Source organism: Citrus clementina, unplaced genomic scaffold (assembly GCF_000493195.1).
Source record: "Citrus clementina cultivar Clemenules unplaced genomic scaffold, Citrus_clementina_v1.0 scaffold_5, whole genome shotgun sequence".
NCBI classification, from domain to species: Eukaryota; Viridiplantae; Streptophyta; class Magnoliopsida; order Sapindales; family Rutaceae; genus Citrus; species Citrus x clementina.
The window spans coordinates 42,066,748-42,093,759 of NW_006262201.1; the positions used below are offsets into that span (position 1 = coordinate 42,066,748).

The following is a 27,012-nucleotide window of genomic DNA, read 5'->3' on the forward strand; positions in this document are numbered from 1 at the left end:
ACCCAAAAGCTAGATTTATTCCCAAATAAATCAGCAAACGGTAGTAAAACATGTAAGTTCACAAAGTTAAACCACATGAAATAATTCAATCTGCAAAATTTTTTTGAAAATCGTTTGCAATGAAACGTGGCGTGTTATACTTCAACTCGAAAAGTAAAACAACTACATAAAGCCAAACTTTCTCATGCAACTAGCTACATATAACATCTCAAAAATTAAATAACAGAAATGAATTTTCATCCGCTTAAATATGAGTAAGTATACTTTCACCTTTTGTAAGAACAAACTACTTCATGCAACCAAAATGGTACCTTTGATCTTCAATTGGACTTCATAAACAGAATTAAAAATTAACATTTTCTAATTTCAAAGTTAGGGTTACAGACTGTCTTTACCGGATCGGAATCTTCAACCGTAGAGAGATTGCGAGGCAAGGACCGGTTCAGTGCTATTGTTTGTTCACAGTCGAACCCGTTAGGGTTTTGCTTGTTGGGTTTACGGTAACGTCTGGAGTTCTGATCCTGATTCTAAAAGATTTTGGACTCGGTTCCGAGTCCGGGTCAAGTTCAGCTTAGATTTGGTAGTGAATGGCCAGTCTGGGTCAGGTTGCGGCCCAAATCCAATTGCTCGGATAGAGTAACTCCTATAGTTTAGTGTATACTTTTAAAATAAATTACACACTGAAAATTTTTAGTAACTAAAAGATCCATTATTAAAGAAACTAATGCTTCAGACGAGATTAATCTGCAGCTGATGAAAAAAAATATCGGATAAGAGTTACATTCTTTGAATAAGAAAACAAGCTTACTTTTGTCATCAGCGTTGCCACAAGAACAATCCAGAGTTGGAAATAATCACATATAGGGGACTGGAAAAGGAATTCCAAACTAGAGCTCGGTTGCAATGGTAAAGTCCAAATGACACAAGATTTACGTCTTTTAGAAAAACGGTGGTATGGCAACGAATGAAAATGTCGACATAACTGCTTATATGATAGCATCAACCTAAGGACATCTAGTTTGAGAAACCTCTTCTTATTAGAAACTATAAAATTTATTATTAAACATTAACCTGAATCAAGAGCTGAAATATTTTCTTTGGTGTTGCGGGTTCTTCTTCTCCACCTACGCCTTCATCCTGACCCTGCAGTTGGTATAGAAACCACAAGAGAGATCCTTCAAATGTGTCGTTCTAACAGACCATGATTTCAAGTCCTATGCATTCTTAAATACAAGAGGTAACTTCTGCAGTAGGTTTAAGGGAATCAAAGGTCCATGAAGAAAATAAAGTAGAGCTGCTAACTTGATAAATTTCAAATATAACAAACTAACATCTAAAATAGTTCACAATTGATAAAATAATTTAGGGTTATTATCATTTGACCAGTTTAAAAATTATAATATATCAAATGACTATAAGAAATATGGTGGTTTATCAGTTACTATTATATTTTTACAAAACCTACCATTTTATTACATTTTCATTAGTACCATTAGTTGATCAATTAATTCACTAATAAAATACCAACTCTACTCTTTATATGATTTTTTTTTGTAAAAAAAAAAATAATAATAACACACAAAATATTATACTAGTATAATTCAAAATATAAAGTAGCTAAAAATAATCCCTATAAGCTTATGAAAATAATATTATTATCAAATATCAAATATGAAAATAATATTTGATAACTCTTATTTATGTAGTTTTTTTAAGGGTAAGATTGGAACTTTATTAGTCAATTAATTGGTCAAATAATGATTTTAATAAAAATAACATAAAATAATAATTTTTATAGAGATACAGTAATAAAATAATATATTACAATACTTCTTTAATTGTCTGATACATTATAATTGTCAAATTAATCGGTCCATAATATCCCAATAATTTAATATCATGGGGTAAAACAATAAACTAACAACAATTTATGTTTTGGTCCTCTAGGAGATGGGAATGGGACTAGGGATCTAGGAGCCTCATGTCATTTACTCTTCACTCTTTGGTAGTAATATTGCTTTGCTATGATTACATAGGGATGACAATGAGACTGGGGTGGAGGTGGAGAGGTCTACCCCATTCTCCATTATTAAAAAAAAAAAAATTGTCTCCATTTCTTATTTTATCCCTCAATAAATTTAGTGGGATGGGAATGAAAAAATCATCGGAATGATTTTTTCCTCTTCACAACTTATTCTCTATTTATTTGTTTTATAATAAGTATAAATAAATAATTTTAGTAAATTAAAAATAAGAGATTTAATAAAATTATTATTATATTATAAAATATTTAAATTATTTTAAAAAAATCTCTAAATGGTTGAAAATATCTTAAAATGATATAAAAATGTAAAAATATTTGAAGAGAGCAGCATTTTAAAAAAGAAAAGAAATATAATAATGCTTTAAAGTTGAATAAGACTTATAATGCAAGATTTTCTTTTAGTTATAACTTATTTACATTAGATAAAAAAAATTATTAACCAACATTGTAATTGATAAAACAAAAATTATTGAATAAAAATTAAAAAATATTTATATATAATGAGAATTAGGACGAGTTAAGAATAAAAAATCAAACTTCATTTCACAGTCCATACTTTAAAAAGTAGTCAAATTTCACTCAATTTTAAGTAGAGCATTGTGAAGTTCTAAACCCATGAAAAGTTGTCATCCCTTCAATTCCAGCATATTTTTATGTGCCGTCTCATTAATCAAGAAATTACTAGCTACTAAGAGATGAATTGATGTAATCGAACATCTTTTTAAATTTGAACCAACCTCTATCCAATTAATTGATCAAGGAGAGGTGCGTAAACCTTAGAAATTCACCAAAGATAAATGAAATGAAAAACAGTGAGAACCAGAAGATTTAGCAATATACAAGTTATGGATTAGTTTTCACAGTTTCACAGACACAGATTACCTTTTACGAACAAAAATAACAAAATACACAGACAGACATAAAGTCAGCATTTTACGGTAGGTAAAGAAAATTTAAGCAGCAAACACCCACAGATTCTTGTCACAAAATTATTACAATTTGTTTTGGTTATATGTACTCCAAAACATTGTTAAAGAGTGATGAGGCTTGGGGCAGACTGTGGAGGGTTAGCGAGCATGTGAACAACTTCCCTCATGGTAGGTCTAGCTGAGCTTTCATCCTCAACGCACATCATAGCAACTTTGAACAAGTGAATAACCCCTGTGAGTGGGTACCCACTAAGCCTGGGGTCCACAACTGCCAGAACTGAAGCTGCATCAGACGGCTGGGAGACTTCAGATGTGGTTTTCCTCACCCACCTTACTATGTCCACGCCATCTCCAAACTCTCCCACTGGCTTTTTCCCAGCGATTAGCTCTAGCAGCACCACACCAAAACTGTAAACGTCGCTTTTCTCGTCCACTTTCAGTGTGTAGGCATACTCTGTCATATAGAAAACGGACCGATTTTAGATTAAATGACAATACAGATGCTTAGGTCATATAGTCAAACCCAGTAATCAATTTGAAATTATATATAAGATGATCACGATCAGAAATTTTAGATTATTTGCTATACGAATAAGTTAAATCTCTACCCCAGTGGACCCCATGCAGCGCACATTTCTAACCAATTGTACGCAGCTAAACAATATCGGACCAGTCAACTGAAGTAATTGGAAGCCTCAGTAACTAATAACAACTAATTGCCCTCTCATTTACAAATGTGCAGTGCAATTAACAGGCAGATATTTAATTTATTTGTACAGCAAATGAACTAACAAAAGAATTCGTGCGCATGGACGAGGGGTACCACCACCCAATGGTGCTTTCACGAAGGTACAGTCACCGGTGGCTAAGAAAATGGAGGAAAGAGTAATTGGATTGGAGCAAATCGAATTGAATACTAAATAGAAGAAATACAAACCAGGCGCGATGTAGCCATAGGAGCCAGCAACGGATGACATGCATTCAGAGGCACCGGCGTCTTGCAAGAACTTGGCGAGCCCAAAATCAGCAACATGAGCCTCAAAATCAGAATCAAGCAGAATGTTATTAGACTTGACATCCCTGTGAATGATCAGTGGTGAGCAATCGTGGTGTAAATAACACAGCCCCTTGGCAGCCTCCAAAGCAATTCTGTACCTCGTTTCCCATTTCAAATGCCCTCCTTTTGCTCCATGCAACATCTCTCCCAAGCTTCCATTAGGCATGTACTCGTATAACAACAAGTTTGTGTCTCTGTTTGACACGTAGCCCAACAATCTGACGATGTTTCTGTGCCTGATGCGACCAAGAGTCTGAATCTCAGCCAAGAAACCGTGATCGTTTCCTCCAGTGCCTCGACCTACCAGCCGTTTGATTGCCACGTCAACACCGTCAGGCATCGAGCCGCGGTAGACAATTCCAGCACCACCTTTCCCTATGATGTTTTCATCTTTCAAGCTCTCAAGGACATCCTCAGCTTTGAAATCTAACCGTTGGAACGCGGTTAGCTTCCAGGCTTTAGATTTCTGGAGTCTCCTCTTTCTCAATTGGTAAATCGTGAGGATGACCAACAGCATGAAAGTGAGTAAAGCAATGACAGTAATGACAATCTTTGAAGCACCAAACGAAGACCCATAGCCATCCCCAGAGTGTTTAGCTGAGTTTATCAAAGATTGGCAAGTGCCGTTGCGCAGTAAACAGAGGTTAGGATTTCCAATGAATGAGGTTTCATTGAAGGCGAGGAACTGACCGCCAGAAGGAATGTTGCCAATAAGATTGTTGTAAGAGAGATCAAGAGTTGTGAGACTCATCATGTTCCGCATTTCGTTTGGTATTGAACCAGTGATTCCGTTTCTTGATAAATTAAGAATGCTAAGATCTAACAGTTTAGAAATACCCGGTGGAATCTTCCCATAGAGACTGTTTCTACTCAAATCAACTGATGTGAGAGAGTGGCATTGAGAAATTGAATAAGGAATTTCACCACTGATGTTGTTGTCGCTGATATTGATACTCGTAATCATCTTGAGGTTAAAGCTCTCCACAGGAATTTCACCTTCGAGTCTGTTATTTTGGAGGGAGAGGATATTAAGGCTAGGCAAATTTCCAATTGCAGCAGGGATTTTGCCCGTGATGTTATTGTTGGCTACTTTCAGTTGATTGAGTGAAGCACCCGACATCTTCTCCGGAAGTTCGCCTGATAACAAATTATCATCCAACTCCATCATATTCAACAACGGTAGATTAAAGAGACCAGCAGGAATTGTTCCATTGAGGTAGTTCTTCGAAAATCGAATTTTGGTCAGGGACTTGCACTCGCCAAGCTCTTCAGGAATTGGACCAATGAAGAAATTCTGCATCAGAATCAACGACTTCAGCTTCCCTCCTTTGCATAAATCACGAGGAATTGTACCGGTAAGGTGATTAGACGTAACGTCGAGTATCAAGAGCTTCCCGTTTCGCCCAAGATTCTTAGGCAGTTCAAACGTGAAGTTGTTTCCCCATACTTGAAGCACCTCAAGGTTTGGAAAATCTCCTAAAAACGAGGGAATCGGACCGCGGAGATTGTTCTTGAATAATTGCAGGAGAGTGAGATTTTTCAACGCTGCAAAACTCTCTGGTATCTCGCCGGTGAGATAGTTCAACGAGAGATCAAGTGATTTCAAACTAATCAAACCAGAGAGTTGAGGGGGAATGTGACCTGTGAGTTTATTCATCTGCAGAAACAATGAATGCAAGAGCTTTAATCGGCTTAAACTCGTAGGAATCTCACCGGATATATTGCAACTCGCCATATCAAGAACTTGAAGTTGAGTCAACGCTCCAAACTCAGGTGAAATTCCTCCGGTATACGTGTTGAAGTAGCCAATGTACATTTCTCTCAGATTCTTTAAACGAGACAAAAAGGCCGGGACTGTACCGTTGAGACCGATTCCATTTAAGCCTATGTATTCTAAACTCTGAATTTCAGAGTAACTCTGTGGTATCTTTCCGGTGAAATAGTTGCCGCCGAAAGAAAGATGCCTGAGACTTTTGAGGCTTGCAATTTCAACAGGAAGTGGACCGGTGAAGTTATTGTTGTAAGCATCGAGAACTTGGAGCTCCGTCATTCCACGAACAATCTGGCCAGCAAAATTACCTTGAAAAACATTGCCAGAGATGTTGAAGACCTTGAGAGACGTGAGCAACGCCATTTCCGAAGGGAGTCTCCCGGTTAGATTAACATTGCTGATAGTGAGGTTCACGAGCTTGGTCAAGAGCCCAATCTCCGGTGGAATCGACCCAAAGAGAGGCATAAACGACACGTTTAGGGAAACCACACGTGAGTCCTGGTCGCACGTGACACCAGAGAAGGAGCAATGAGCTGAGGGTGAAGAGGATGGCTCCCAGTTTTTGAGTCCTGAACCTTTTGGTCCAATCATTGAAGATTTGAGCTTCAATAGAACATCCATGTCACTGTATGCACAGGAGAGTGAGAACAGCAAAAGAAACAAAGAAATGTAGAGATGAGGATTGAAACTAGCAGTGGCTCTCATCTTTGTTTGTGTTTCTTCTTCAAAGAAGGATAATAATTGGTAGCGTCAGTTCAATGCATGCAGTGCAGTCACAGTTGGCTTCAAATCTTATATTAAGTAGACCTCTGCAGTGCGCCTTGTAAAGAGAATCGTAGCCTTCAGGCATCAAAACTTGAATGAATAAACAATTTAAAAACTTGAAATTGATAGAATGAGAGATAACAAACAAAGAAATTTATTTTATTTTTTATTTTTTATTTTTTATTTAAAAAAAAAGGAGGTAAAAAAGAGAAGAGAGATTGCTTGAAAGATTCGTATGTCTCCCTGCAATTTGGCATGGCTAGGTACTACTAGCTAATACCGATTTGACTGTGCGTCGACAGTGTTTGGTTTTACAGCCATTTTAACATACGTTAAATGTAACGGAGTTAAATAGGCAGCGTAATGGTAGGTACTCATTTATCATTTCAGAGATGATTTTTGACGGCGTGATCTGGCGGTTAAAAAGACACAAGCATGATAATCTCGCAGGCTGTTCACACTCTCGTGTCAGATCAGCCAGAGGGACTTGTTAATGTGGTGATAAATTTTTTTTTTTTTTTTCTTTTCCTCTTTAGATTTCACACAATCTGCCAAGGCCAAAGTTTACCTTGTATATTTTAAATGCAAGATACAGTAACAGACTTGTTACACGCTGTCGTTTAATCCGTTTAAATTTTGTTTGTATGTGCATTGTGCAGCAGGCCTTCCAAAAATCAAACATTATAGTCGATGCTTTTGGGATCACCATATATCAATGCGGATGCTGTCCTTTTTGTGAACTTATGAAACACTGGATGGGCTTTGAAGAATAGCTGGGCCCAGTGCAAAGCCTGTCTTTGTCTTTTTGCCTAACAGACACTTCCTTTCTGATTCTATTCGTCTGTTTTTCAGCTGAAAGTCCACTCTCTTTCTTGTCTTTTGCTCTTCTTGCACTAATCTGAACGGTTCATTTGGGGACCCTTGGTCAAATGGCCCATACGATCCTTCCACTACGTTTACTTTCTTAATTTTTGTCTATTCTCATTTGGTATTATGTCCAAACAATGCAATAAATGCTAAAATGCTAAAATGCAGAAGTAACGTGACAAAAGTAGTGTTAAGACTCCTCTGAGTAGTAACTTGTTGGAAAATGATAAATGGATACAATGGGGACAAGATGACCATAAAATAATTTATTTTTTGCTGCGGTTATTTTGTTGTAGCTAACTGAGCAAATACAATAGAGTTTTTAAATATTTTTGTCGCCTTTTATCTAAATTTTTTTGTTAAAAAATATAGGTTTTGCTTGTGATTGATATATTGTAATTTTTAAATTACAGCTGTTGTGAAAAAAAAATTTACAACTATGAAATAAAAATTAATAATATGTAGTAAATATAAATTTTAAATCATAGTTTTGACAAAATTATTAAAGATATAATAAATTTCCATCATACAAGTAAAAAATCATATCAATATACTTTTCAAGTTACAGCAGCTACTGTTTACCAAACACTTTAATATTATAACTTTTAAGCTTATAACTAGTCAATCTCAATTCCAAACACACCCATAGTGCTCTAATTTATTACTACACCTATGATTCAAGGGGAACTCCCCCCTCCATTGCGTGGACTCCATTCTTCCAAAAAAAAAAAAAACAAATTGTGGAATTTTTTAAGTAGCTTTTTCTTCAATAATATATGAATATTAATTTAGATTACGCCATAATAAACTAGTTTTATTTAGTTTTAAAATTTTATTAGTTGTAAAATATTAGTAGTACTATAATTGTAATTAAAAATAATAATTTAATTATCTATTTTAAGTGATGTTATATTATATCAAGTAGGGAAAAAAGTTCCTTTTACACCCTAAGATTTGACACAATAGCTCATTTTATCTTGCTATTTAGATAAAGCTCACTTCATCCCTTCTATTTAAACAATAACTCTACTTTTCTATTAATTTATCGTTAGTTTACATTATAATTATGATTTTCAATTAAATAAATACAAACTATTTTAAAATAAAACTCTAAAATATAATTAAATAACATTTGATTTTCTACATAATTTTAAAATTTGAGAATAACCTAAAGAAGAAACAATAATAATACTAAATAATATGTAAAATATATATTTGGGGCAAAATTAAAAAAATAGATTTAATCACAAGCACCAGAGTGACTTTTTCTTATATATATATAGCACAAGAATCACTAAAATAAAATATAAAAAAATACATATTTCAATACTAGCATCCAGAGAATTTAAATCAGTGTTTTTAAATCTATTAGTGTGTCTGTGTGAGTTATCTTTAAATTTTAAACTTATTTAGGAAGCTAAATGTTATTTAATTGCTCTTGACTCTTTTTTTTTTTATTTTAAAATAACTTGCATCTACTTAATTAAATATCTTATTTTGCTCTCAGTGAATTATACAATAAACTAATTGTAAATCACCGGTGGGTATTTTAAGATATTACTTGAAAAATAAGGATAAAATAAACTAATCTTTAAAAAGCAATAATAGACTATTACATCAAACTTTATGGGTGCAAATGACTTTTGCCCTAACATGCCATATACTATATTAATTTGTTATGAATACGTGTTACTTGATTAGATAATAAATAATAGGCAAATAAAGGTAGTATATAACTACTTAAGCATACAATAAAATTAACGAGTCCCGTGGGCCGTGGACTTCGGCATTAAAAATAGGATATTGTTTAGTTATATGAATAAAGCTACTTTATGAGTGCTGTTAATATGCCCAGAATTATACTACCTTCAACTTTCAAGAGGATGCGGCATTTTTGTTATAATAATTAATAGTCGTTGAAACCCAAATAAAATGTGTGGCAAGTAAGAGTTGAAAATTTGTTTTGTTCCTTTTAAAAGAATATAATTCGACAAGCTTGTTGGAGAACAAATTCGTATTCTCGCCTCAGCCTTTAAAATTCGTTAGTGGGAATTCGGAAGGAGACGAATAAAAACTAAGTGATATGGAGAATAAAGATAACTACTTTTAACAACAACAAAAACTCATATGTATATACATATCTTTGATTAATCCTTCTTTCGGGGCGACCTATATACATCTTGTGCGTAAAGGAGAAGTAGAGAATCTCAACAATGCTCGCAAGTTACCATTGACACTTGTAGCGCTTCACTGACAACGCCTATGCTCATAATTCCCACTTAAATGCCACGTCGGTACTTCTGCTTTTGATTCAGAATTTATTTTATACACAATAAAAGATTCAATCCTACTCAATGGAAATAAGTCATTTAGGTCAATTTTAAGATAAATAAAGAGTGCACATATGACATGGTGCAGTTATCTCATGAAAGTTATGCTCTTGGGACATGGACTCGATGGTAGCACTTCATTTCTCTATCATTGAGGGAATAAATTATGAAGAAGTCAGTTTTTAAAAATTAGTAATTTTAATCTTGTACCAATTTAAACCTCTCGATAGAAATAGGATCATGATTGTGTGAAGTCGGTGGATTGTAAAATAATTGCACTTGGGAAAGAGAAGAGAAAACAGAAAAAAAAAATAAAAACAGTACAGACAAATAAAACCGAAACGGTGTCGCGTGAAAGAAGAAAACAAAAAAAATATGCTTCAGTTTGATTCGAGACGATCTAATGCATCCCCTCTGCAAATGCCTTCCAAATGACATGACCAAATGCACTTTCACTCAATTGGGAAAGCCGGTTGGTAAATTTGCAATGATGCCTTGCCTACTTTTACTGCTTTTGGTAAAGCCAGTTGCCTTTTTTCACCAGTTTGGAAACTGGATGATAGATTGATTGATGATGGACCAGACGGTATAGCACGCCATACAATGGACCGACTAATTTTACGTTTTGTTCAACCCTGGAATCATACTCAGTGTGCTATCATATAGCGTGTAGCAGCAGCAGCAGGCAAAAGGTCACATCCTGCGCCGAAGCCAAAATAATTTTTCTTTTCGTTTTTTATTTTATGACTTTAGGGTCACATTGCAATTTCTAAATCAAAATTGGGCCGTTAACTCAATTTGGATTTTGGGCATGAAGAACATTGTACAGGCCGAGACAGCCCAAACCATTTGTTCGACACAAATTGGAATTTTGTGGTATTCGGCAGCCGTACAATTTTCTAAATTCGATGCAGCTTCAACCCTAGCCAGAGCGGGCAGGATGCAGCACACTTTGATTTACGAAAAACCAAAATATTTTTCAAGTCTATTACAATGTCAATTTGAAGCGCGGAATAAATAAATACACTGCTATCAGAGACAAAACGACATGTCTGCTTGTTTGGACAGCTATCGAAAGTTATAACTTCCAACACCTTAAGAAGCTCTCCATTGTAGCTCGATTTGGATCCGACCGTTCTTTGAATCAATAAGATGGTACTTCTCGTTTATTCTTTTATTGTTCACAACGTCGGCTAAGTTTATACCAATATAACCCAGAGTTTCCTATTTGAAAAATGTATGTGAAATTAAAATTTAGAATAATTGGTCTATGCTTGCAGGAAGAAAAATATTTATCCATGTACGAGGTCAAATAATGTGTGCAAATTGCAACTCAAAACAGAAAGTCATCTGAATTTGCATGAGAGAATGAGCAGTGTGTACCTTGGGATGCAGTAACCCCATCCTTGAGCTGGTACTAATCACTTCTACATGAAGTTTATCATCCGTTGGTGGTTCCTCCAGCGTAAATTGAAACTCTTCTTCCCATCTTGGGTCTCTGTTTTTCTTTATCCGCTGTGTCGTTGCCAAAAATTTAACATCAATTGAATGGTAGACCAAAGAATTAATGCCAAAAATTCATTCTCTCTAATTTTGCGGGCAAGTGTGTTAAAAGGACATACCTTAGTCTTCTTCTCTTCTCCTCTAAAAAGTATACGGGCGGAAGGATTTGTGTGGTACTTTCCTTCGACATCTTGAGCTTCGTGTAAAATAACTACAAGCAAACCTCCTCCTTCGGGTGTTCCTTCGGGGGCCTTTTGAACTGAATTTGGACCATCCATATCGGGTGGGATCTCATCACCCTTAAAAGGCTTGTACAACACTTCCACAACTACCTGACCGCGAGACTTTTCATTTCGTGTATCATTTGGGTCCATATTCTTCAGCAGATCAATAGTCATTTCTCTCGGCTCTTCAGGTGTAATATCTTTCAAAGGAATAACATTCATACCCATTTTGTCGTGGTGGCCAACCTAAATACAAGGTAAGACATTGATAATGTTGTCTCAGAAAATCTACGTCCACTAATAAAACCATATACATTCTTCTAAGAAGTAACTTCTGACAGAATGATTGATTAGAAAAAGGCATTCACTTTAAAGAATCGTACCTTTTCCCAATCATAGACTTGCAGCTCCAGGGCCTGATACTCTGGATCTTTAACTACCAAACCGAATTCTTCATTCCATTCCGGGTTTAAGTTTCGATGTTTCACAGTAGTTTTTTTAGAAGGGAGCTTGTCATCCGTTAGTTTCAATTTCACATAAGGGTCTGATGCCCCTATAAGATCCTTCTTTTTAAGTTTCATTGCCCTTAAAACCTTCACATTAAGAATTCCAACAGGTTTCTGCATGGCTCTGTCAATTGAGACCGAATTAGCAACTCATTTTCAAACTCTCAATGAAGTGATGAAAAACAAATGCAAATAACGTGCTTACTTGGCAGGGTCCATTATCTGTACTTCTAGGGCTTTAGGCCATAGATACATATTTGCAACTTGATCTTTTATTAGCCCCTGAACAACCCCCATTCCCACCCCCACAAGGAAAAAACAAAAGAATGAAAGGAAATGTAAATTGTGGAGAAAAGACCTTCAACCCTTGGGGAAATTGTAGAACCCCCAATGAACCTGCAATTCAATCATTGTGGAGATAGTGTTACCTGGACATATGTATATAGGCCAGGAATGGCCATAGCATCTGCCCCAAACAGTTTTATTCCGAAATCAACATGTGGCTGCAAAATCGGAATGGAATAACCAGAAGAAAGGCAGGAAGGGAAAGCATAAAAAGGTTGATATCCCATGGTAGATCGTAAATAGCGACTCTGGGGAATGTGATCTTAGACATTCAATCACAAATCAAAATCAAATCTTTTGCAACCAGAAAATAAAGATCTGAGTCTTTGAAATGCTTTTGGAAACATCCTTTGCAAAAATTTATTCATCAGCAGGTATCAGAGAGTCAGTGCTCTGATACCTGTTGGAATTCTTAACTAAAGCCACAACCTTGACAACCAACCAAACATTTCTTGTGCATTGCCATTAACTAATTAAGTAGAGTGCTATCCATTCCACTTACCTTCTCCATTAGAGACACGTATATGTTGGCAAAACAAGGAAAGGTGGGAACTAATGGCTTCAAGGTGATACGAGGAAATGCAAATACTTGTAAATCAACCACCTGAAATGTTCTGAAACGTATCAATGATACACACCATTGCAAACTCCAACCAGCTGGTTAACTTCTTTCACTACATTGTGAGTGTGGGATAGGTACTTATGCTTACAAAATAGACATGCAACATCAAGTGGATTAAAAACAATAATCTCCGCTTTATCAATAGACATACAAGAAAGTACCTGAACTGTGGCTTTCAATCCAAATGCTTTAGCTGCAATGAGGATATTAGGATTCCCAGCCCACTTCAATAATGGTTCCATAATCAGTTCCTTGTCGTCCGTAACATAAACTTTCATTCCTTGCATAAAATAAACCAAGAATGAGCCGTGTTTCAAGAAGCAAGTACTACAGTAAAAGCAGAGAATGTATCCGTGCAAATTGGCTGGGGAAACATTTAAAAGACTGTAATAAAAGAATAAAAACTGATGAACATGCCGATGACCTTTATAGTTTATGACCCCAACTCAGAGGATAAATGCCCGTGTTTTCAGTATTGATCCACATAGTTTGAGTGAGACTTTTACACTGAATTTGACAAGTTAGAAACAAAATCCCTCTATTCACCAACGTTATCTTTGAATATAACATAGAGAAACAATAAAAACCAATTTTGTCGTCAAATGTAATTTGAAAATTTTAAGCCACGTAATTCTTCCTTCGAAATGTTTAATTTTCAACAATTTCCCGTTTCAATATGTTTCGCACATTTCTTTGAGACATATCTCGTTGAACATGGACAGAGTAAAAAAGAAGGGAGAAAAAAATAACAATAATGACATCATGGACGTGTGCGTGAGACAGATGAAACAATTTGAACCTTGAAAAGTTGGAGGTAAAGAACCCAAGGTAAGTGCTTCAAATTCAACAGAGTCAATTTTGTACTGGGGAATTTGCTCGGCAATAATAGGCTTTACAGTCTCCCTCACGGTTTTGCATATTGCCTGCAAAACTTGAAGTATCAAAGCTCAAAGACATGAAGATAAAGAAATTAAACAGCAAGGACAACAGAAGCAAACATCACTATAGATGCAATGTAAACATACCTTATCAAGGAAGGGCCACATAGTTTCGATAAATTTGTTAAGCCAGTCAACCTTCAGAAATAGACAACCATGAGAAACCCGGTGTTGCTGAAAACGTATACATGTCGAAGGGGACAAATGCAATAGTAACATACCCGGTCATAATCTGGATTTTTCACCCACAGGGGTATCTCTGGAAGCAGCAGTTCCACAGTTTTGGAGTCTTGCTCAGCCAAAGGTTGAATTTCCGGATCCTGGAATAAAAACAACTGCAAATTAGGCCAACCAGCATCAATTACAAGATTCAACAGAAATGAGAATCCTCTGAGTTTCCCATCTAATTAAAAGTTTTTTAAGCTATGTAATTCATCACCTTTACGTGTTGTCAAGCAAGCAACTCACAATGTTCTCAATCACTTCCTAAAGAACCACATATGTTTATAATGTGGAAAGCATATCGCTATATTGATACCAAATTTCGTCATTCTAAATTCTTTGCTACTAAACTCATCTAAGGCTACACTTTTCTATATTTCAGAACGAATTTTGATTTATCTATCATTATAAATAGAAGACACTACATGGAATACGCAGGCATATAACCTAGCAAATACTGGTCAAAGACCAAACATGCAAACAAGAATTCAATAAAGTCTCTGAAGAATGAGAACATGCAATCAAAAGCATAATAGGATTCGGAAATATGAGAAAAGAAAAATGAAAAGAAACCGATCACCTTGACATCAGTTGGCTGATGGTAAATGAAAAGAAAGTAACCACCCACCAATCCAATGACAGTCCCAAATCCAAAACCAAAGAAACCCAATATGGTACCAAAAACACCCATTTCTAAAATCTGCCCTGATCAAACATGAAACAGCCCAGATGAAATAATGAAGATTAAACGTAACACATTGTCCGTTTCTCGTTTGGTAATATCATAACCACTGAGCATTCATTGGCATAATGAAATAAAAAAGATGGAAAACCAAAAAGTCGTAATATGAGATATTCTCGACATTATCAGAAAGTTACAATAAAGGAGCATTGAACTCTTATGGCCAATCTTTACGTTGAATGATCCATTGGATTTACACAACGGCTTTGAAAAGGAAACTTTCAAGAGCGTGATATTTGGGAGTGTCTGTAACGGCCAAGTGGTTGAGTTTTTACGTTTGTCTAGTCATTTTCTTTTTTAGAACTTTTGTTTTGTTGATTTAATGTAACCAGGCAGAGAGAGTGCTAGTGATGGAGATGAACCAGGGGTCCCCGTCAGTGCTACAACAGCGTGACATTGGAATTGGATGGACACATAATCTAAAAGGAAAATATTAATTAGTCTTTATTCTTTGGACTTCTCTTGTTTTTTTCTTATAACTCCCTTTTTTACATATCATAATATTGTTTTAAGTCATATAATTTTCATTAGATAATTTGATCTGGGAGAAAACTTTAGGTGCGACGTGAAAAATATGTAACCATCCAGCCAGCCTCGCATACCGCACTGATTCAAATATCGGTTGTCAGTCTCACTTACTCATCTTATTTATCGCTACAGTTAGCTCTGCATTGAGTAAATAAATTGTTTCATGATTAAGCCGCTAGAAATAAAAGTATCTTTCTCGGTACAAAGATAGGTATTAGAGATATTTATTGTTGTGGTTACCATTGAAGTAAAGATAGTAGTATTTTGAAGTAACATGAAACGTCCTTTTTTTTTTCTTTGTGCTTTCAGCTTTGAGGAGTAGATCAGATACCCTCCGTTTATTGACGAGAAACAGATCATGGGAACCCCTTGAAAACCAAAGGAGTTTATTGGGCATTGAGCCATTGACTAGTAGTACTCCCACTCAATTATGTACCATATTATTAATAAGATAGTGGAAAAGCATTCGTTTAAGGCCCTTGGAGAAATAGCGGTTAAAAATTGATTTAGGTTTTATCCCTTTTTTAATTTAAAAAATAGTAGAAATTTTATTTTATAGGTTATTTACAGTATTGGAAAATTTTACATAAATTTTTATATGTCAATTGCCAAAAAAAAAAAATTGATAATTTACAGATTTGAATATCTAAAAAATCCACCAAAATTTATACTGGTATTAATTGTATCCGAATCTATATTTTTTTTTAGGGATTCAGGTACATATATGGATGTCGAAATAGTAATGCAGATGCAGCTCCGAGCTTAGAATCCAGATTTTTCCATCCCAATCCAAATACCATATTATCAATAAGATAGTAAAAAAATATTTAGTTAAGTTCCTTGAAAAAATAGATGTTACAAAATTAATTTGGGCTTTACATATCTTTTCAACTTAGGGAAAAAAAAAAAGACAAAAGAAAAGTTAATCTATAGAATACAATAGCGACCATCTTTATTCCCCAGAAGGACCCTAGTTAGTTACATTATTCTTATTCTCCACTAAGGCATTTTAGGAAAACCAGAAGATGGAGAGCATGAATTTGCTATCCAGCGACTCCAAAGAATGACATTCGATAATTGGTCTTCGCGGTCAAAACCTAAAATGGTGTGTTTGGGTTTTAACAGAGTGAGATTTCCTGTGAAGAGGTTTTCTGTGTTTTCTTTCATTCAAATAGTTCTTAATTATTAATTAATAATTAATTGATCATAGAGATGAGAACCACTACCAGTAGAGTTGCAGCTTATCTCCGCATTTCTTTGTTTCTTCTAATATCCTCAGTCGGCTACGCGGACAGTTATCTTGATGTTTTAATGAAGCTCAAATCCTCTATGGTCGGACCAAACAGTTCAGCACTACAAGACTGGGAGCCGTCTTCTTCACCTTCAGCTCATTGCTCCTTCGCTGGCGTCACTTGCGACCAAGACTCACGTGTGGTTTCACTCAACGTGTCGTTTAGGCCTCTCTTCGGTACGATTCCGCCGGAGATTGGCCTCTTGAACAATCTCGTGAACCTCACAATCAGCAATGCTAATCTCACGGGGAGGCTTCCTCTGGAGATGGCAAACCTTTTTTTTTTTTTTTTGATTACATGAGACTATTGCTCAGATTACAACTCATATACATGAGACTATTACTGATATTTACAAATCAGACTATTACTGGGACCAACTGACATCAATGCTAATGGAGCTCTGCCCAGATTTTAACCCTCACAAATATTCGAGGGATGTCTACTCCTCACTCATGGGTAAGGAAGAAGACTACCTTCACTCAAATTAATTCAGGAAGGAAATACCCCCACAATACTTTTGTGGGGGTTCGAACTGCTGCCCTCCAACTTGGAGGGCAGCAGCCCTGGCCACTCGGGCTACTGCCCGAGTGGTTGGAGATGGCAAACCTTAAGTCGCTCAAGGTCCTCAATATCTCCGGCAATGGCTTTCAAGATTATTTTCCTGGTCAGATTGTTGTTGGAATGACAGAGCTCGAGGTTCTCGACGCTTTTAACAACAATTTCACCGGTCCACTTCCGGTTGAGATTGTAAGCCTCAAAAATCTCAAGCATCTCTCTTTTGGCGGCAACTATTTTTCGGGCGAGATACCGGAGAGTTACTCTGAAATTCAGAGTTTGGAGTACTTAGGCTTAAACGGCATCGGACTTAACGGCACAGCCCCAGTGTTCTTGTCTCTGTTAAAGAATCTAAGAGAAATGTATATTGGCTACTTCAACACCTATACCGGAGGAATCCCACCTGAGTTTGGAACGTTGAGTAAACTCCGAGTCCTCGATATGGCAAGTTGCAATATCTCCGGTGAGATTCCTGCGAGTTTAAGCCAGTTAAAGCTCTTCGGTGCATTGTTTCTTCAAATGAATAAACTCACAGGTCATATTCACCCTGAGCTCTCTGGTTTGATTAGCTTGAAGCAGCTTGATCTGTCGTTGAACTGTCTCACAGGAGAGGTACCAGAGAGTTTCTCAGCGTTGAAAAATCTCACTCTCGTGCAATTGTTCAAGAACAATCTCCGCGGACATTTCCCTCGTTTGTTGGAGATTATCCAAATCTTGAGGTTCTTCAAGTATGGGGAAACAACTTCACCGGTGAGTTGCCCGAGAATCTTGGGCGAAACCGGAAGCTCTTGCTACTCGACGTTACATCGAATCAGATTGAAGGAAAGATTCCTCCTGATTTGTGCAAAGGAGGGAGGCTGAAGTCGTTGATTCTGATGCAAAATTTATTCTCCGGTCCGATTCCTGAGGAGCTTGGGGCGTGCGAGTCCCTGACCAAATTTAGAGCGATGAAGAATCAGCTTAATGGAACAATCCCCGCTGGAATATTTAATTTGCCGTTGCTGAAAATGATTGAGTTAGACCATAACCTATTATCAGGCGAAATTCCAGAGAATTTGTCAATAAGTGATTCACTTAATCAATTGAAAGTACCCTACAATAACATCGCTGGTAAAATCCCTCCCTCAATTGGAAATTTAACTAATCTTAATGTTCTCTCGCTCCAAAATAACAGATTCAATGGAGAACTTCCTGAGGAGATGTTTAATCTGAAGGTGATTTCGCTAATAAACGTCAGCAGCAACAACATTAGCGGTGAAATTCCCACTTCCATCTCAGGATGCATCTCTCTAACAACAGTTGATTTTAGCAGAAACAGCCTAACTGGAGAGATTCCCAAAGCAATTTCCCAACTGCGAGATCTGAGCATTCTTAATTTATCTAGAAACCAACTCACTAGTCCAATACCAACCGACATGCAAGACATGATGAGCCTCACGACTCTTGATCTCTCTTATAACAACTTAAATGGTGAAGTTCCTTCGGGAGGTCACTTTCCGGCTTTCGACGAAGCCTCATTCGCTGGAAATCCTAACCTCTGTTTACCGCGAAATGTCACTTGCTTGCCTTCCATATACTCTGCTCAACATAGCCATGCATCGTCGTTTGGCACGTCAAAGCTTCTAATCACCGCCATGGCGCTAGTCACTGCCTTGTTGATTGTAGAATGAGCCATAAAGACACTCCAGAAATTAAGTGCCCCGGAAGCTCACTACTAAATTCCAGTTGCTACATATCAAACGTATCATGTGCTGACATATCATCGTCAATTGTCATATCTACTAGTTGAATAACTTTTGTCCAACGATCGATCACCTTTTTCAATTTTATTACTAAATTGCTGTTATACAACGAAAATTTGCCAGTTTACCAGTTCGTAAGCACCGATTATTTGAAACTTTGTTTTATCCTTGGTTCATTTGTGAAAGGCCTTCCTTAAATGACGAATTGTAGCAGAAAACTAGAAATTATCTTCTTCGAAGTTTGAACAATACGTCGTCTATTATCATCATTAATCGTTGTAAAGGCTTTGACATTGGACCCAATTGCTTCTGACTCCGCAGAAACAATCAGAAATTGAGAAGACGAACATAATTTCATACAATACCATTGTGGATTTTCTTTTACACGCTCACATATATATATATATATATATATATATATATATATATATATATATATATCTATATAATTTTATGTGTGGGTCATCAAGTGGATTGTGAAATAGTGAAATACAGGATTTTAAAACTTATCAAAATTTAACATCCAATTGATAGTTTGATGAGTGCTAAAGCTAGCTTGTATCTTTATTGTTTTTAAAAAATAATTTTGAGATATCTAGCATTTCTGATACACAAATGACAAATTTCACGTTGGCAGAAATTATTAAGATGACTTGATTGAATGTGTGCTATAAAATTATACGCGACGGTTGTAGATTCTAAAAGCAATAATCTATGGTTAAGAAGTTGAGATATAAATTTTATATTCATAGGATTTCACATCCATATATATATTGAATTTATATTGATTCTACGATAACACTATTCAATTATGTTATTCTTGTTCCAATTCCCCACTTATCCTTGAAAAGGAAAGAGGAGATAGGAGAAGGAGAGTGTGAAATATTCGCTCTCCACTTCACGTGATGAATGTTGTTGACATTCGATAACAAAGAATAAACGTCTAGTCTCTGTTGTGAAAGCTAGTGACTTGGTGCAATCTTTTTGCAAGCAGTATATATAATTTATGCAAAAGGTACATTTTAGTAAGAGATGGTGGCCAACATGCTAAAAATTATATGTCAAAGTCAAGGATCAGACTGCTACTGCTACAGATTAATAGCACTGAAATGTTATTAGATGTATGTGGTCGTTTGATACCTTGGAGACAATTTGGTGTTGTTTACTCTCAAATATATTTTTGAATTAAGTTCCGATACTTGGGGAGTAGCTAGCAAGCTACTATTCTCTTTTTAAGGCACTGCACTTGTAGGACTAGCTTCAAAAGAGATGTTGAATGACATGAAGCTGATTTCGAGAGGAAATGTCTGTCTGTCACCGGCAGACACACGTTAGTAGTCAAATTCCGTCTTCCATTTTATAATTAGGTTCGTTGATTTGAGATTTTGAGTAGAAGAACAGCCTCTGTATATGTGTTTGCCGTTGCATAGTGACATTTTATTCTGTTTGGGCTTTGGACTCAGACATGCGGCTTCTTATTAAGCCCATGCTCCATGAAAAGCAAATGAAAATAGATTAAGCCCATGTAGCCCAGTACCATTTTTATTTGTACTGATTTTGATTGTTCAACGTTCACACTTAAAGGGAAATTGAGCTGGGTACGACGACTGCACTCGTGCACACCAACTTGCTGGATAACTAAATATGGAAAATTCTGAAGGGCTCGGATCTGATTCTTTCATCTTTTCATCATCATTCGATGGTTCTGTTAATAGATATATGCCGACTTTTATATATATATATTTTTAATTTTTTTATTGGGCCACTTGTGGCCATTTATGTCATGCATGGGCAATAAAATTTGACTGTATTCAACCACAAATTTGATAAGCTGTTCTCGTGGCTTTTCTTGACTTTCATGCGATGTTATCCGAACTAAAGTTTACGCTTGAAACTTGAAAGTTCAAATGACAATGACTTTGATAAAAATTAATAAAGGAGCCGGCCAACAACAATGGACGACATCGATTGAAAATGACCAATAACTATCGGCAGCCAACATATATAAAATTAGCACACAAAAATATATATTTAATAATCATAATATATTTAAAGTTTCATGCATGGTGCACCCACCTTTGAAAACGTGCTGCGTGATTGGATTTGCCTTTCTATTTCATGAAAGTAACAACAGATTTCTTTAATTTGATCCACACATATATCCATCAATCCACACACAAGCCTAAAAAAAACTATTAAGTCATGTTATTTAATAATATAATATCATTACACTATTAAATAATATACCTTTATAGTTTTTATGATCATTACACTATTAAAATATATGATTTAATAATTTTATCGTATTTTAATAAATCTAGAATCTTGACCTAAAACGTTTGTGTATGGCAATAGCTTAGTTATATTGTACCTAACTTACAACAATCTAAAGGTAATCATGCAATATAAGAGAATGGCAGCATGTGAAACAAGTGAGAGGTCATGAGTAACCTTTGGGTTTATTGTAAGTTGCATGTGTGTGTGTGTCTCTGTGTGTGTGTGTGTGGTGTAGTGTCTTTAAAGTGGACATTTTCACTTAAACAAAGTGAGAATGCTATTAAAATACAAATTTCAGTATATATTTTAAAATGTGTATTTTTTTTTATCATTTAATAGCATTTTGTTAAAAAAAAAAAAGAATTCAGATGCGGGCATTTTTTTTTTTAGTACAGACACAATATTTAGCCGTATGGTTTAATAATGTTCTTTATTGACTCGAATAATATGACTTAATAATTTGTCTGCCAATATATATATATATATGAGAGCGTTCACATGAGAGAGAGATTATGTGTTTGACAATGACTATATCTATAAAAAAAATAAGGTTTATGTAGATTAGTCGGTACACATGTAAGCAGCAGCTAGCTAATCATGTCATCTCTAACAAGAGATATCAATACTTGAGACGCAAATGGTGGTGCATGCAATTTTGTAGAGACCGCGCAAATAGAACTTAGTTAATGCCATGTCTATTTTTTATTTTTCTTAAGAGGAAGAAATGGTATATTTCTTTTAAGAGTCCTTCTTTCATACAATGCCTTTATTTTATTTTTTTTCATATGGATATGGTATTAAACGATATGATTTAATAAAATCGGTGTTTAAGTATCTATAAAATTATGTGACTTGGTAGAATATCCACATAAAAAAAAAAAAAAAAAAGACGCCCGCATTTAAGTGTTTTTTTCATTTTTTCCAAATACTTGTAATTTTTATGGGACCCTGATACACCAATTAAGCTACTTTATTAATTTATAACATCAATATCATTATCATACAACCAATCAATATTGTGTGAATTTGTGTATTGATACCTGTTTCCCACCTCTTGGAACAACAAATGAAGGTCTTACTTGCACACACACAACAAACAAAAGAATGGTGAAATGGGGTCAAAGAATGTAGTTTCCAACAATTCTAATTTGATACTTAAGTCAGTAATTGAAAATTTTGCATTGAATTATTGAATATTGCAATTTTAGTTAACTTACTAATCTCTAAGAGAGTAGTTAAATATTTATCTTTTTTCATGTTTTTAGGTGATGGGTCCTTTTATTTTAGTGAGTGTGGAAACTTATTAGCTTATGGTAGACTTTTTGCTTCATAAGAATGAAGTGATGCATAGTGGTTCCAACTTCATCTCATCTATTTTAAGAGGTCATGGGTGTTGGCACAGCTAGCCTAATGCAACTGTTAAGGTGGTAGGTTCCCACTTAAGCAATTGTTTGAAAAAAATATCTTATCTTAACTGCTACTCCTGGACTTTAGGCTCGTAGCCTGACTTCTTTTGACTGATTGGTCTTCACATCTCAACTGTCATTTTTTTCTAGCTTAAAATGGGATCCTTCCCTAAGATGGGATCAATATAAAATACCCAATCAATAGTGTGTATACTTTTTTTTTTTTGACATTTTGTTTTGTATATACAATTTTCCCAATAGAATTTTTTCTCATATCAGTGACCAATCAAACAATTGATCATTGGGAACTATATTATATAACCATAAAATGTGAAAATTGAAATTTTATGGCTTTATAAGTCTAAAAGGTTATTTTAATAGATTTATCAAGAGCTAAAATTAAATAATAGTAAAATTACCCATATGAGTTATTGTGGGATTTTATATTTTTAACAAAGAGTGTGCTTTTATAATTCTTAAAGTTAACATTTAAATTTTATGAGTTTATGAGTTTATAGATATTGTTTACAAATCTAACAAGACTCTCTTTTAATAAATTTAATGAAGGCTAATTAGAAAATCTAAGTAATTTTCTATCTAGTTCTTCAAGTTTATTTTCTCCAGCAAGGGCTCGAGTTCTCACAGGTCATGAGTTAGATCCACCCCTACTCAGGTGTATTTTTGTTTTCTTTTTACTCTTTTTGGATTGACGTAGAGATGAACTTATAATATATTTGCTGATTAGTAATTAGAATGTGCAGAAATTGAAATATGTTGAAATGAGATTGACGAACAAAAATCAGATTAAGTTGTATACTTGAATTATGAGAATCAAAATTTGAATGAGCTATATTTTTACTGTTGTGTTTTACTTTGTCGGAGAATAAGAATAAATTAATTTAAATTACTAAAATACCCCTTAGTGAATTATTTTCATTTTTATCATTGTTCACTATAATAATTGTGATTACTATTATTTAAAAAAGTATTGTTGTTAATAATAATAGTAATAATAATAATAAATAACAACAAATCATCGTCGTCATCATCATCATTATTATTATTATTAGCAACAATAAGAAGAATAAGGATAATAACAATGAAAATAATATAATAATATTTTAATTGAAGATAAAAGTAGAATTATGAGATTTGGGTGAGATAAAATAAAGAGTTCAAGAAATGAAAACTTTATTTCCAACACCCCCATGAGAATCAAGTTAGGATTCTCTTCCAGTGTTTTTTTTTTCCTTATATTCTCTCCTAATCTTTTAGATATAGTGAAAAAGAAGTTAGTTTAATTGTCAACATCAAAATTTAAAATTCAATCTTGACCACTTATTTTATCTCCGAGAGAAAATCCTTATTAATGAAAATCAAGTTCTCATTCTTTAACTAAAAAAAAAAAATGTAAACTTCATATATCTCATTTTCATTCCCCTTTCTATTTTAACGAGCAAACATTATTAATTATTTCCATTTCAAGTTGTGATTTTTCAACCCATAAACAAACAAACCAAAGATATATAACCAGAACGTAAATGAATGGCTAGAAATATATATATTTATACGAGAGTAAAAGTTTTTATGCAATATTATACTATAAAATTCCATAATTTGTGGGTTTAGTACGGTTCACGTGAATTTATGTAATCGGTTAATAGATCATAAAAGCTCAAACTTCAATTTTTACTCCAAGAAAACAAGACTCACTTTCGGTGCTCCAGAGTCCAGGCCAAAATCGATCTCTTTTGTCTTCAATTTGAAAATTAATGTCACGAGTCGTATTTCACAAGTCATCATCATCAACACATAGTTTCTTGCAACTGGACGCAACTCAAACCTACTAATGAAACGCACACAGTCGTCAGATTTGCATATTGAAATATCTTTCGATCACCGATAAATTCTTACATTATGATGATCAACATTAAATACTTACAAGAGAAATTTGGTTATTTCTGTAGATGTTCTAATGAAATAACCAAATTCCTAAAAAAGAACTTTTATAGAAATAATTAAGTCCAAGAGAAATCATGATAGATGAGGGAACGGACAAATTATCAATTTTAATTTTTTTTTTTAAAAAGCCTCTAAATAAGATAGGAGAAGAACGTGTTAATTAAATAAATTAAAGTCTTGTTGAATCATCTGTCTAAACAGACTAGTTGGATTTTGAAAGTTGGTCCAATTATTTTTAAATAAATTTAATATTATTTGAATAAAATGTTACAAATATCATTTGATAAATATATCTTTAGATATCATAAACTTTTATTAGATAACTAATGATTTATAAAACACTCAACAACCATTACATCACAGATATTGTAACTTAAAACTATAATATCTCAATGTCAAATTCACCTCAAATGAGTTGGTGGCTATAGTCAGTACTCAGTGCTTTGTAGAAATAATCTTAAATCTCTATCGAAATTTCTTAAAAAATGTGGCCACGATCAATCCTTACATACGATTGACCCACTAACTAATCATGCCCAATAATATCTCAACAGGGAAAGTCAAGAATGGCTGATATATTGCCACGTATACGTGGGACAACTTCGTTTCTTTATCATGCCAACATCTTTAACAAACTTTTGTGTTGCCCTCACTTATTCCTTGCACATGAGGTCATCAAGACAACAACAATGCTTTAAAAAGTGTGGGCCCACAATGTTGATATCGTGTATGGCTGGGATTTCTTCAGTAAACTCCGAGGAAATCGAGGGAAGAGATCAACGGCCAAAATCAACCCAACGGCTAAAAGAAAATAGTTAATCCAATGGCCAAGATCGCATCGGCGGCTGCAGTGTCCCCGGTCTTGGAACTTTGGGGTTGCCGACCGCAACGGTTGTCGGTAAATTTGGGGTAATTGAGACATTTTAATTAATTAAGAATATGAAAAATAAAACAAATTGTAAAATAAAAGTAGCCGTTGGAGCTTTCTGTTCTATAAAATGGGCCATTGAGTTGGGTAAAATGAAGATTCATCTAAGCTGGGTATAGTTACATTATTATACGTTGCAATACAAATCCCCTTAACAGGGTACTTTAGATCCATTCTGGATCAAAATTTTACTATTTTCTGAGAGGATCATTCCTATTTCTTTTGTTATATCAACTTAATTTGTATAGTAAACATTGATTGCCGTCTTCAGTCAAGAAAATTCTGTGAATTTTTTTTCTTTTCTTTTTTTTGCATAGCTAAGTTTCCGGCGATTGATCGTATTATTTTTCTTCAAGATCATAGCCTGCTTGTCCTATTTGTAAGTTTCAGGAATCTGTTCAAAATCTACTCTTTCTTGGTATGGAGACTATTCTGAGACAATTATCAGCTGATCAAGCATTTTCTCCGTATGAGCAGATGAAAAATCAACAGAAAAACACTCGTGGTTTCGTTTCAAAACGCGGGGAAAATATGCATAGAGGCATTTTGTTAGCTCCTCCTTTAACCACATATTCATATCCTCCACTTTCACTTGATAACTATCATCAGCAACAGCAACAGCCACCACCTCTGCTTCCTCTGCCAATTCACAACCCTCTCCCGTCACGAAGCCGGTATCCAATTAACAGAAAATCCAACAGAACCAGAGACCAATCTCTGACGCCGAAGAAATCAAATTCAAAACGACCCAACAAAAGAGAAGATGAATCAAAGATTGAACTTTTAAAACCAATCGAAAAGACAATTTCAGAGTCTTTTATTGTAACCTCAGTCAACCCTTCAGGACCAGACCCAAATGATCTTCCAAAAGATGTCTCTAAGGTTCTGTCTGCAGGTATTGTTGCCGTCAAGGATTTGGAAAAGTTTTCAGGGTCTCTGTTTACTGTCTCTCCTCCTCCAAGTAGCTTGCCTTTGCCCAAGTTCGCTCTTAGACCAAAGCTGATCAGTTGCAACGCTGAGGCTGCTGGGGTTGATGCTGGGGCTACGGACAATCTCCGGCGACTGTTACGCCTCCGGTGAAGTTTGTTTGTAATTTGTAAATAAAGGCCCGGCCGATCGTGTATCTCGGCCATTGTCTTTGTCACTTTTTCCTTTCTTTCTTTTTCCGCCATTTTCTGTTTTTTCCTCTTGGTAACTTGTCTTTGTCAAGTTCGCTCTTAGACCAAAGCTGATCAGTTGCAACGCTGAGGCTGCTGGGGTTGATGCTGGGGCTACGGACAATCTCCGGCGACTGTTACGCCTCCGGTGAAGTTTGTTTGTAATTTGTAAATAAAGGCCTGGCCGATCGTGTATCTCGGCCATTGTCTTTGTCACTTTTTCCTTTCTTTTTCCCCCATTTTCTGTTTTTTCCTCTTGGTAACTTGGGAGGTCTGTGACCCCTTCGATTTTTTTAAAGC

General features: G+C 35.1%; 5 protein-coding genes across 6 annotated transcripts in view; 2 read left to right on the forward strand and 3 right to left on the reverse strand.

The window, feature by feature from the left end:
• Positions 1-626, reverse strand: part of LOC18041507 — a 2,237-nt gene extending 1,611 nt beyond the window's left edge. The window contains exon 1 of one of the 2 annotated variants that reach the window (XM_024184419.1): positions 271-626. The gene's annotated coding sequence lies outside the window, so the exon portion shown is untranslated. The remainder of the gene's footprint in view (positions 1-270) is intronic. The other variant, XM_006435140.2, reaches the window with a different exon arrangement.
• A 2,290-nt stretch (positions 627-2,916) lies between these two features.
• On the reverse strand, positions 2,917-6,679 carry LOC18041509 (receptor protein kinase CLAVATA1). Its single transcript, XM_006435142.2, has 2 exons — positions 3,911-6,679; positions 2,917-3,427 (listed from the first exon to the last, which is right to left on the reverse strand). The coding sequence occupies exons 1-2, from the start codon at positions 6,504-6,506 to the stop codon at positions 3,075-3,077; spliced, it is 2,949 nt and encodes a 982-aa protein (XP_006435205.1). The 5' UTR covers positions 6,507-6,679; the 3' UTR covers positions 2,917-3,074.
• A 3,983-nt stretch (positions 6,680-10,662) lies between these two features.
• Positions 10,663-14,968, reverse strand: LOC18040552 (synaptotagmin-2). The gene is made up of 12 exons (XM_006435143.2): positions 14,704-14,968; positions 14,123-14,221; positions 13,989-14,039; positions 13,763-13,886; positions 13,125-13,243; positions 12,844-12,945; positions 12,425-12,499; positions 12,202-12,278; positions 11,874-12,120; positions 11,386-11,736; positions 11,147-11,278; positions 10,663-10,987 (listed from the first exon to the last, which is right to left on the reverse strand). The coding sequence occupies exons 1-12, from the start codon at positions 14,812-14,814 to the stop codon at positions 10,859-10,861; spliced, it is 1,617 nt and encodes a 538-aa protein (XP_006435206.1). The 5' UTR covers positions 14,815-14,968; the 3' UTR covers positions 10,663-10,858.
• A 1,637-nt stretch (positions 14,969-16,605) lies between these two features.
• On the forward strand, positions 16,606-18,910 carry LOC18040553 (receptor protein kinase CLAVATA1). The gene is made up of 3 exons (XM_024183873.1): positions 16,606-16,953; positions 17,094-17,749; positions 17,848-18,910. The coding sequence occupies exons 1-3, from the start codon at positions 16,606-16,608 to the stop codon at positions 18,908-18,910; spliced, it is 2,067 nt and encodes a 688-aa protein (XP_024039641.1).
• A 6,730-nt stretch (positions 18,911-25,640) lies between these two features.
• Positions 25,641-26,991, forward strand: LOC18041640. The gene has a single exon (XM_006435145.2). The coding sequence runs from the start codon at positions 25,976-25,978 to the stop codon at positions 26,633-26,635; it is 660 nt and encodes a 219-aa protein (XP_006435208.1). The 5' UTR covers positions 25,641-25,975; the 3' UTR covers positions 26,636-26,991.
• The last annotated feature ends 21 nt before the right edge of the window (positions 26,992-27,012 follow it).

Excerpts from the sequence above, each read along its gene's own strand:
- LOC18041640 (XM_006435145.2), top strand. The coding sequence starts at position 25,976 with ATGGAGACTATTCTGAGACAATTATCAGCTGATCAAGCATTTTCTCCG.
- LOC18040553 (XM_024183873.1), top strand. The coding sequence starts at position 16,606 with ATGAGAACCACTACCAGTAGAGTTGCAGCTTATCTCCGCATTTCTTTG. Across the intron at positions 16,954-17,093 it reads GGAGGCTTCCTCTGGAGATG|ATTTTAACCCTCACAAATAT; the intron begins GCAAACCTTTTT and ends AGCTCTGCCCAG. Across the intron at positions 17,750-17,847 it reads TTAAAGCTCTTCGGTGCATT|GAGAGGTACCAGAGAGTTTC; the intron begins GTTTCTTCAAAT and ends ACTGTCTCACAG.
- LOC18041509 (XM_006435142.2), bottom strand. The coding sequence starts at position 6,506 with ATGAGAGCCACTGCTAGTTTCAATCCTCATCTCTACATTTCTTTGTTT. Across the intron at positions 3,428-3,910 it reads CTATGGCTACATCGCGCCTG|AGTATGCCTACACACTGAAA; the intron begins GTTTGTATTTCT and ends TCTATATGACAG.
- LOC18040552 (XM_006435143.2), bottom strand. The coding sequence starts at position 14,814 with ATGGGTGTTTTTGGTACCATATTGGGTTTCTTTGGTTTTGGATTTGGG. Across the intron at positions 14,040-14,122 it reads AAAATCCAGATTATGACCGG|GTTGACTGGCTTAACAAATT; the intron begins GTATGTTACTAT and ends CTATTTCTGAAG. Across the intron at positions 12,500-12,843 it reads ACGTGTCTCTAATGGAGAAG|CCACATGTTGATTTCGGAAT; the intron begins GTAAGTGGAATG and ends CCGATTTTGCAG.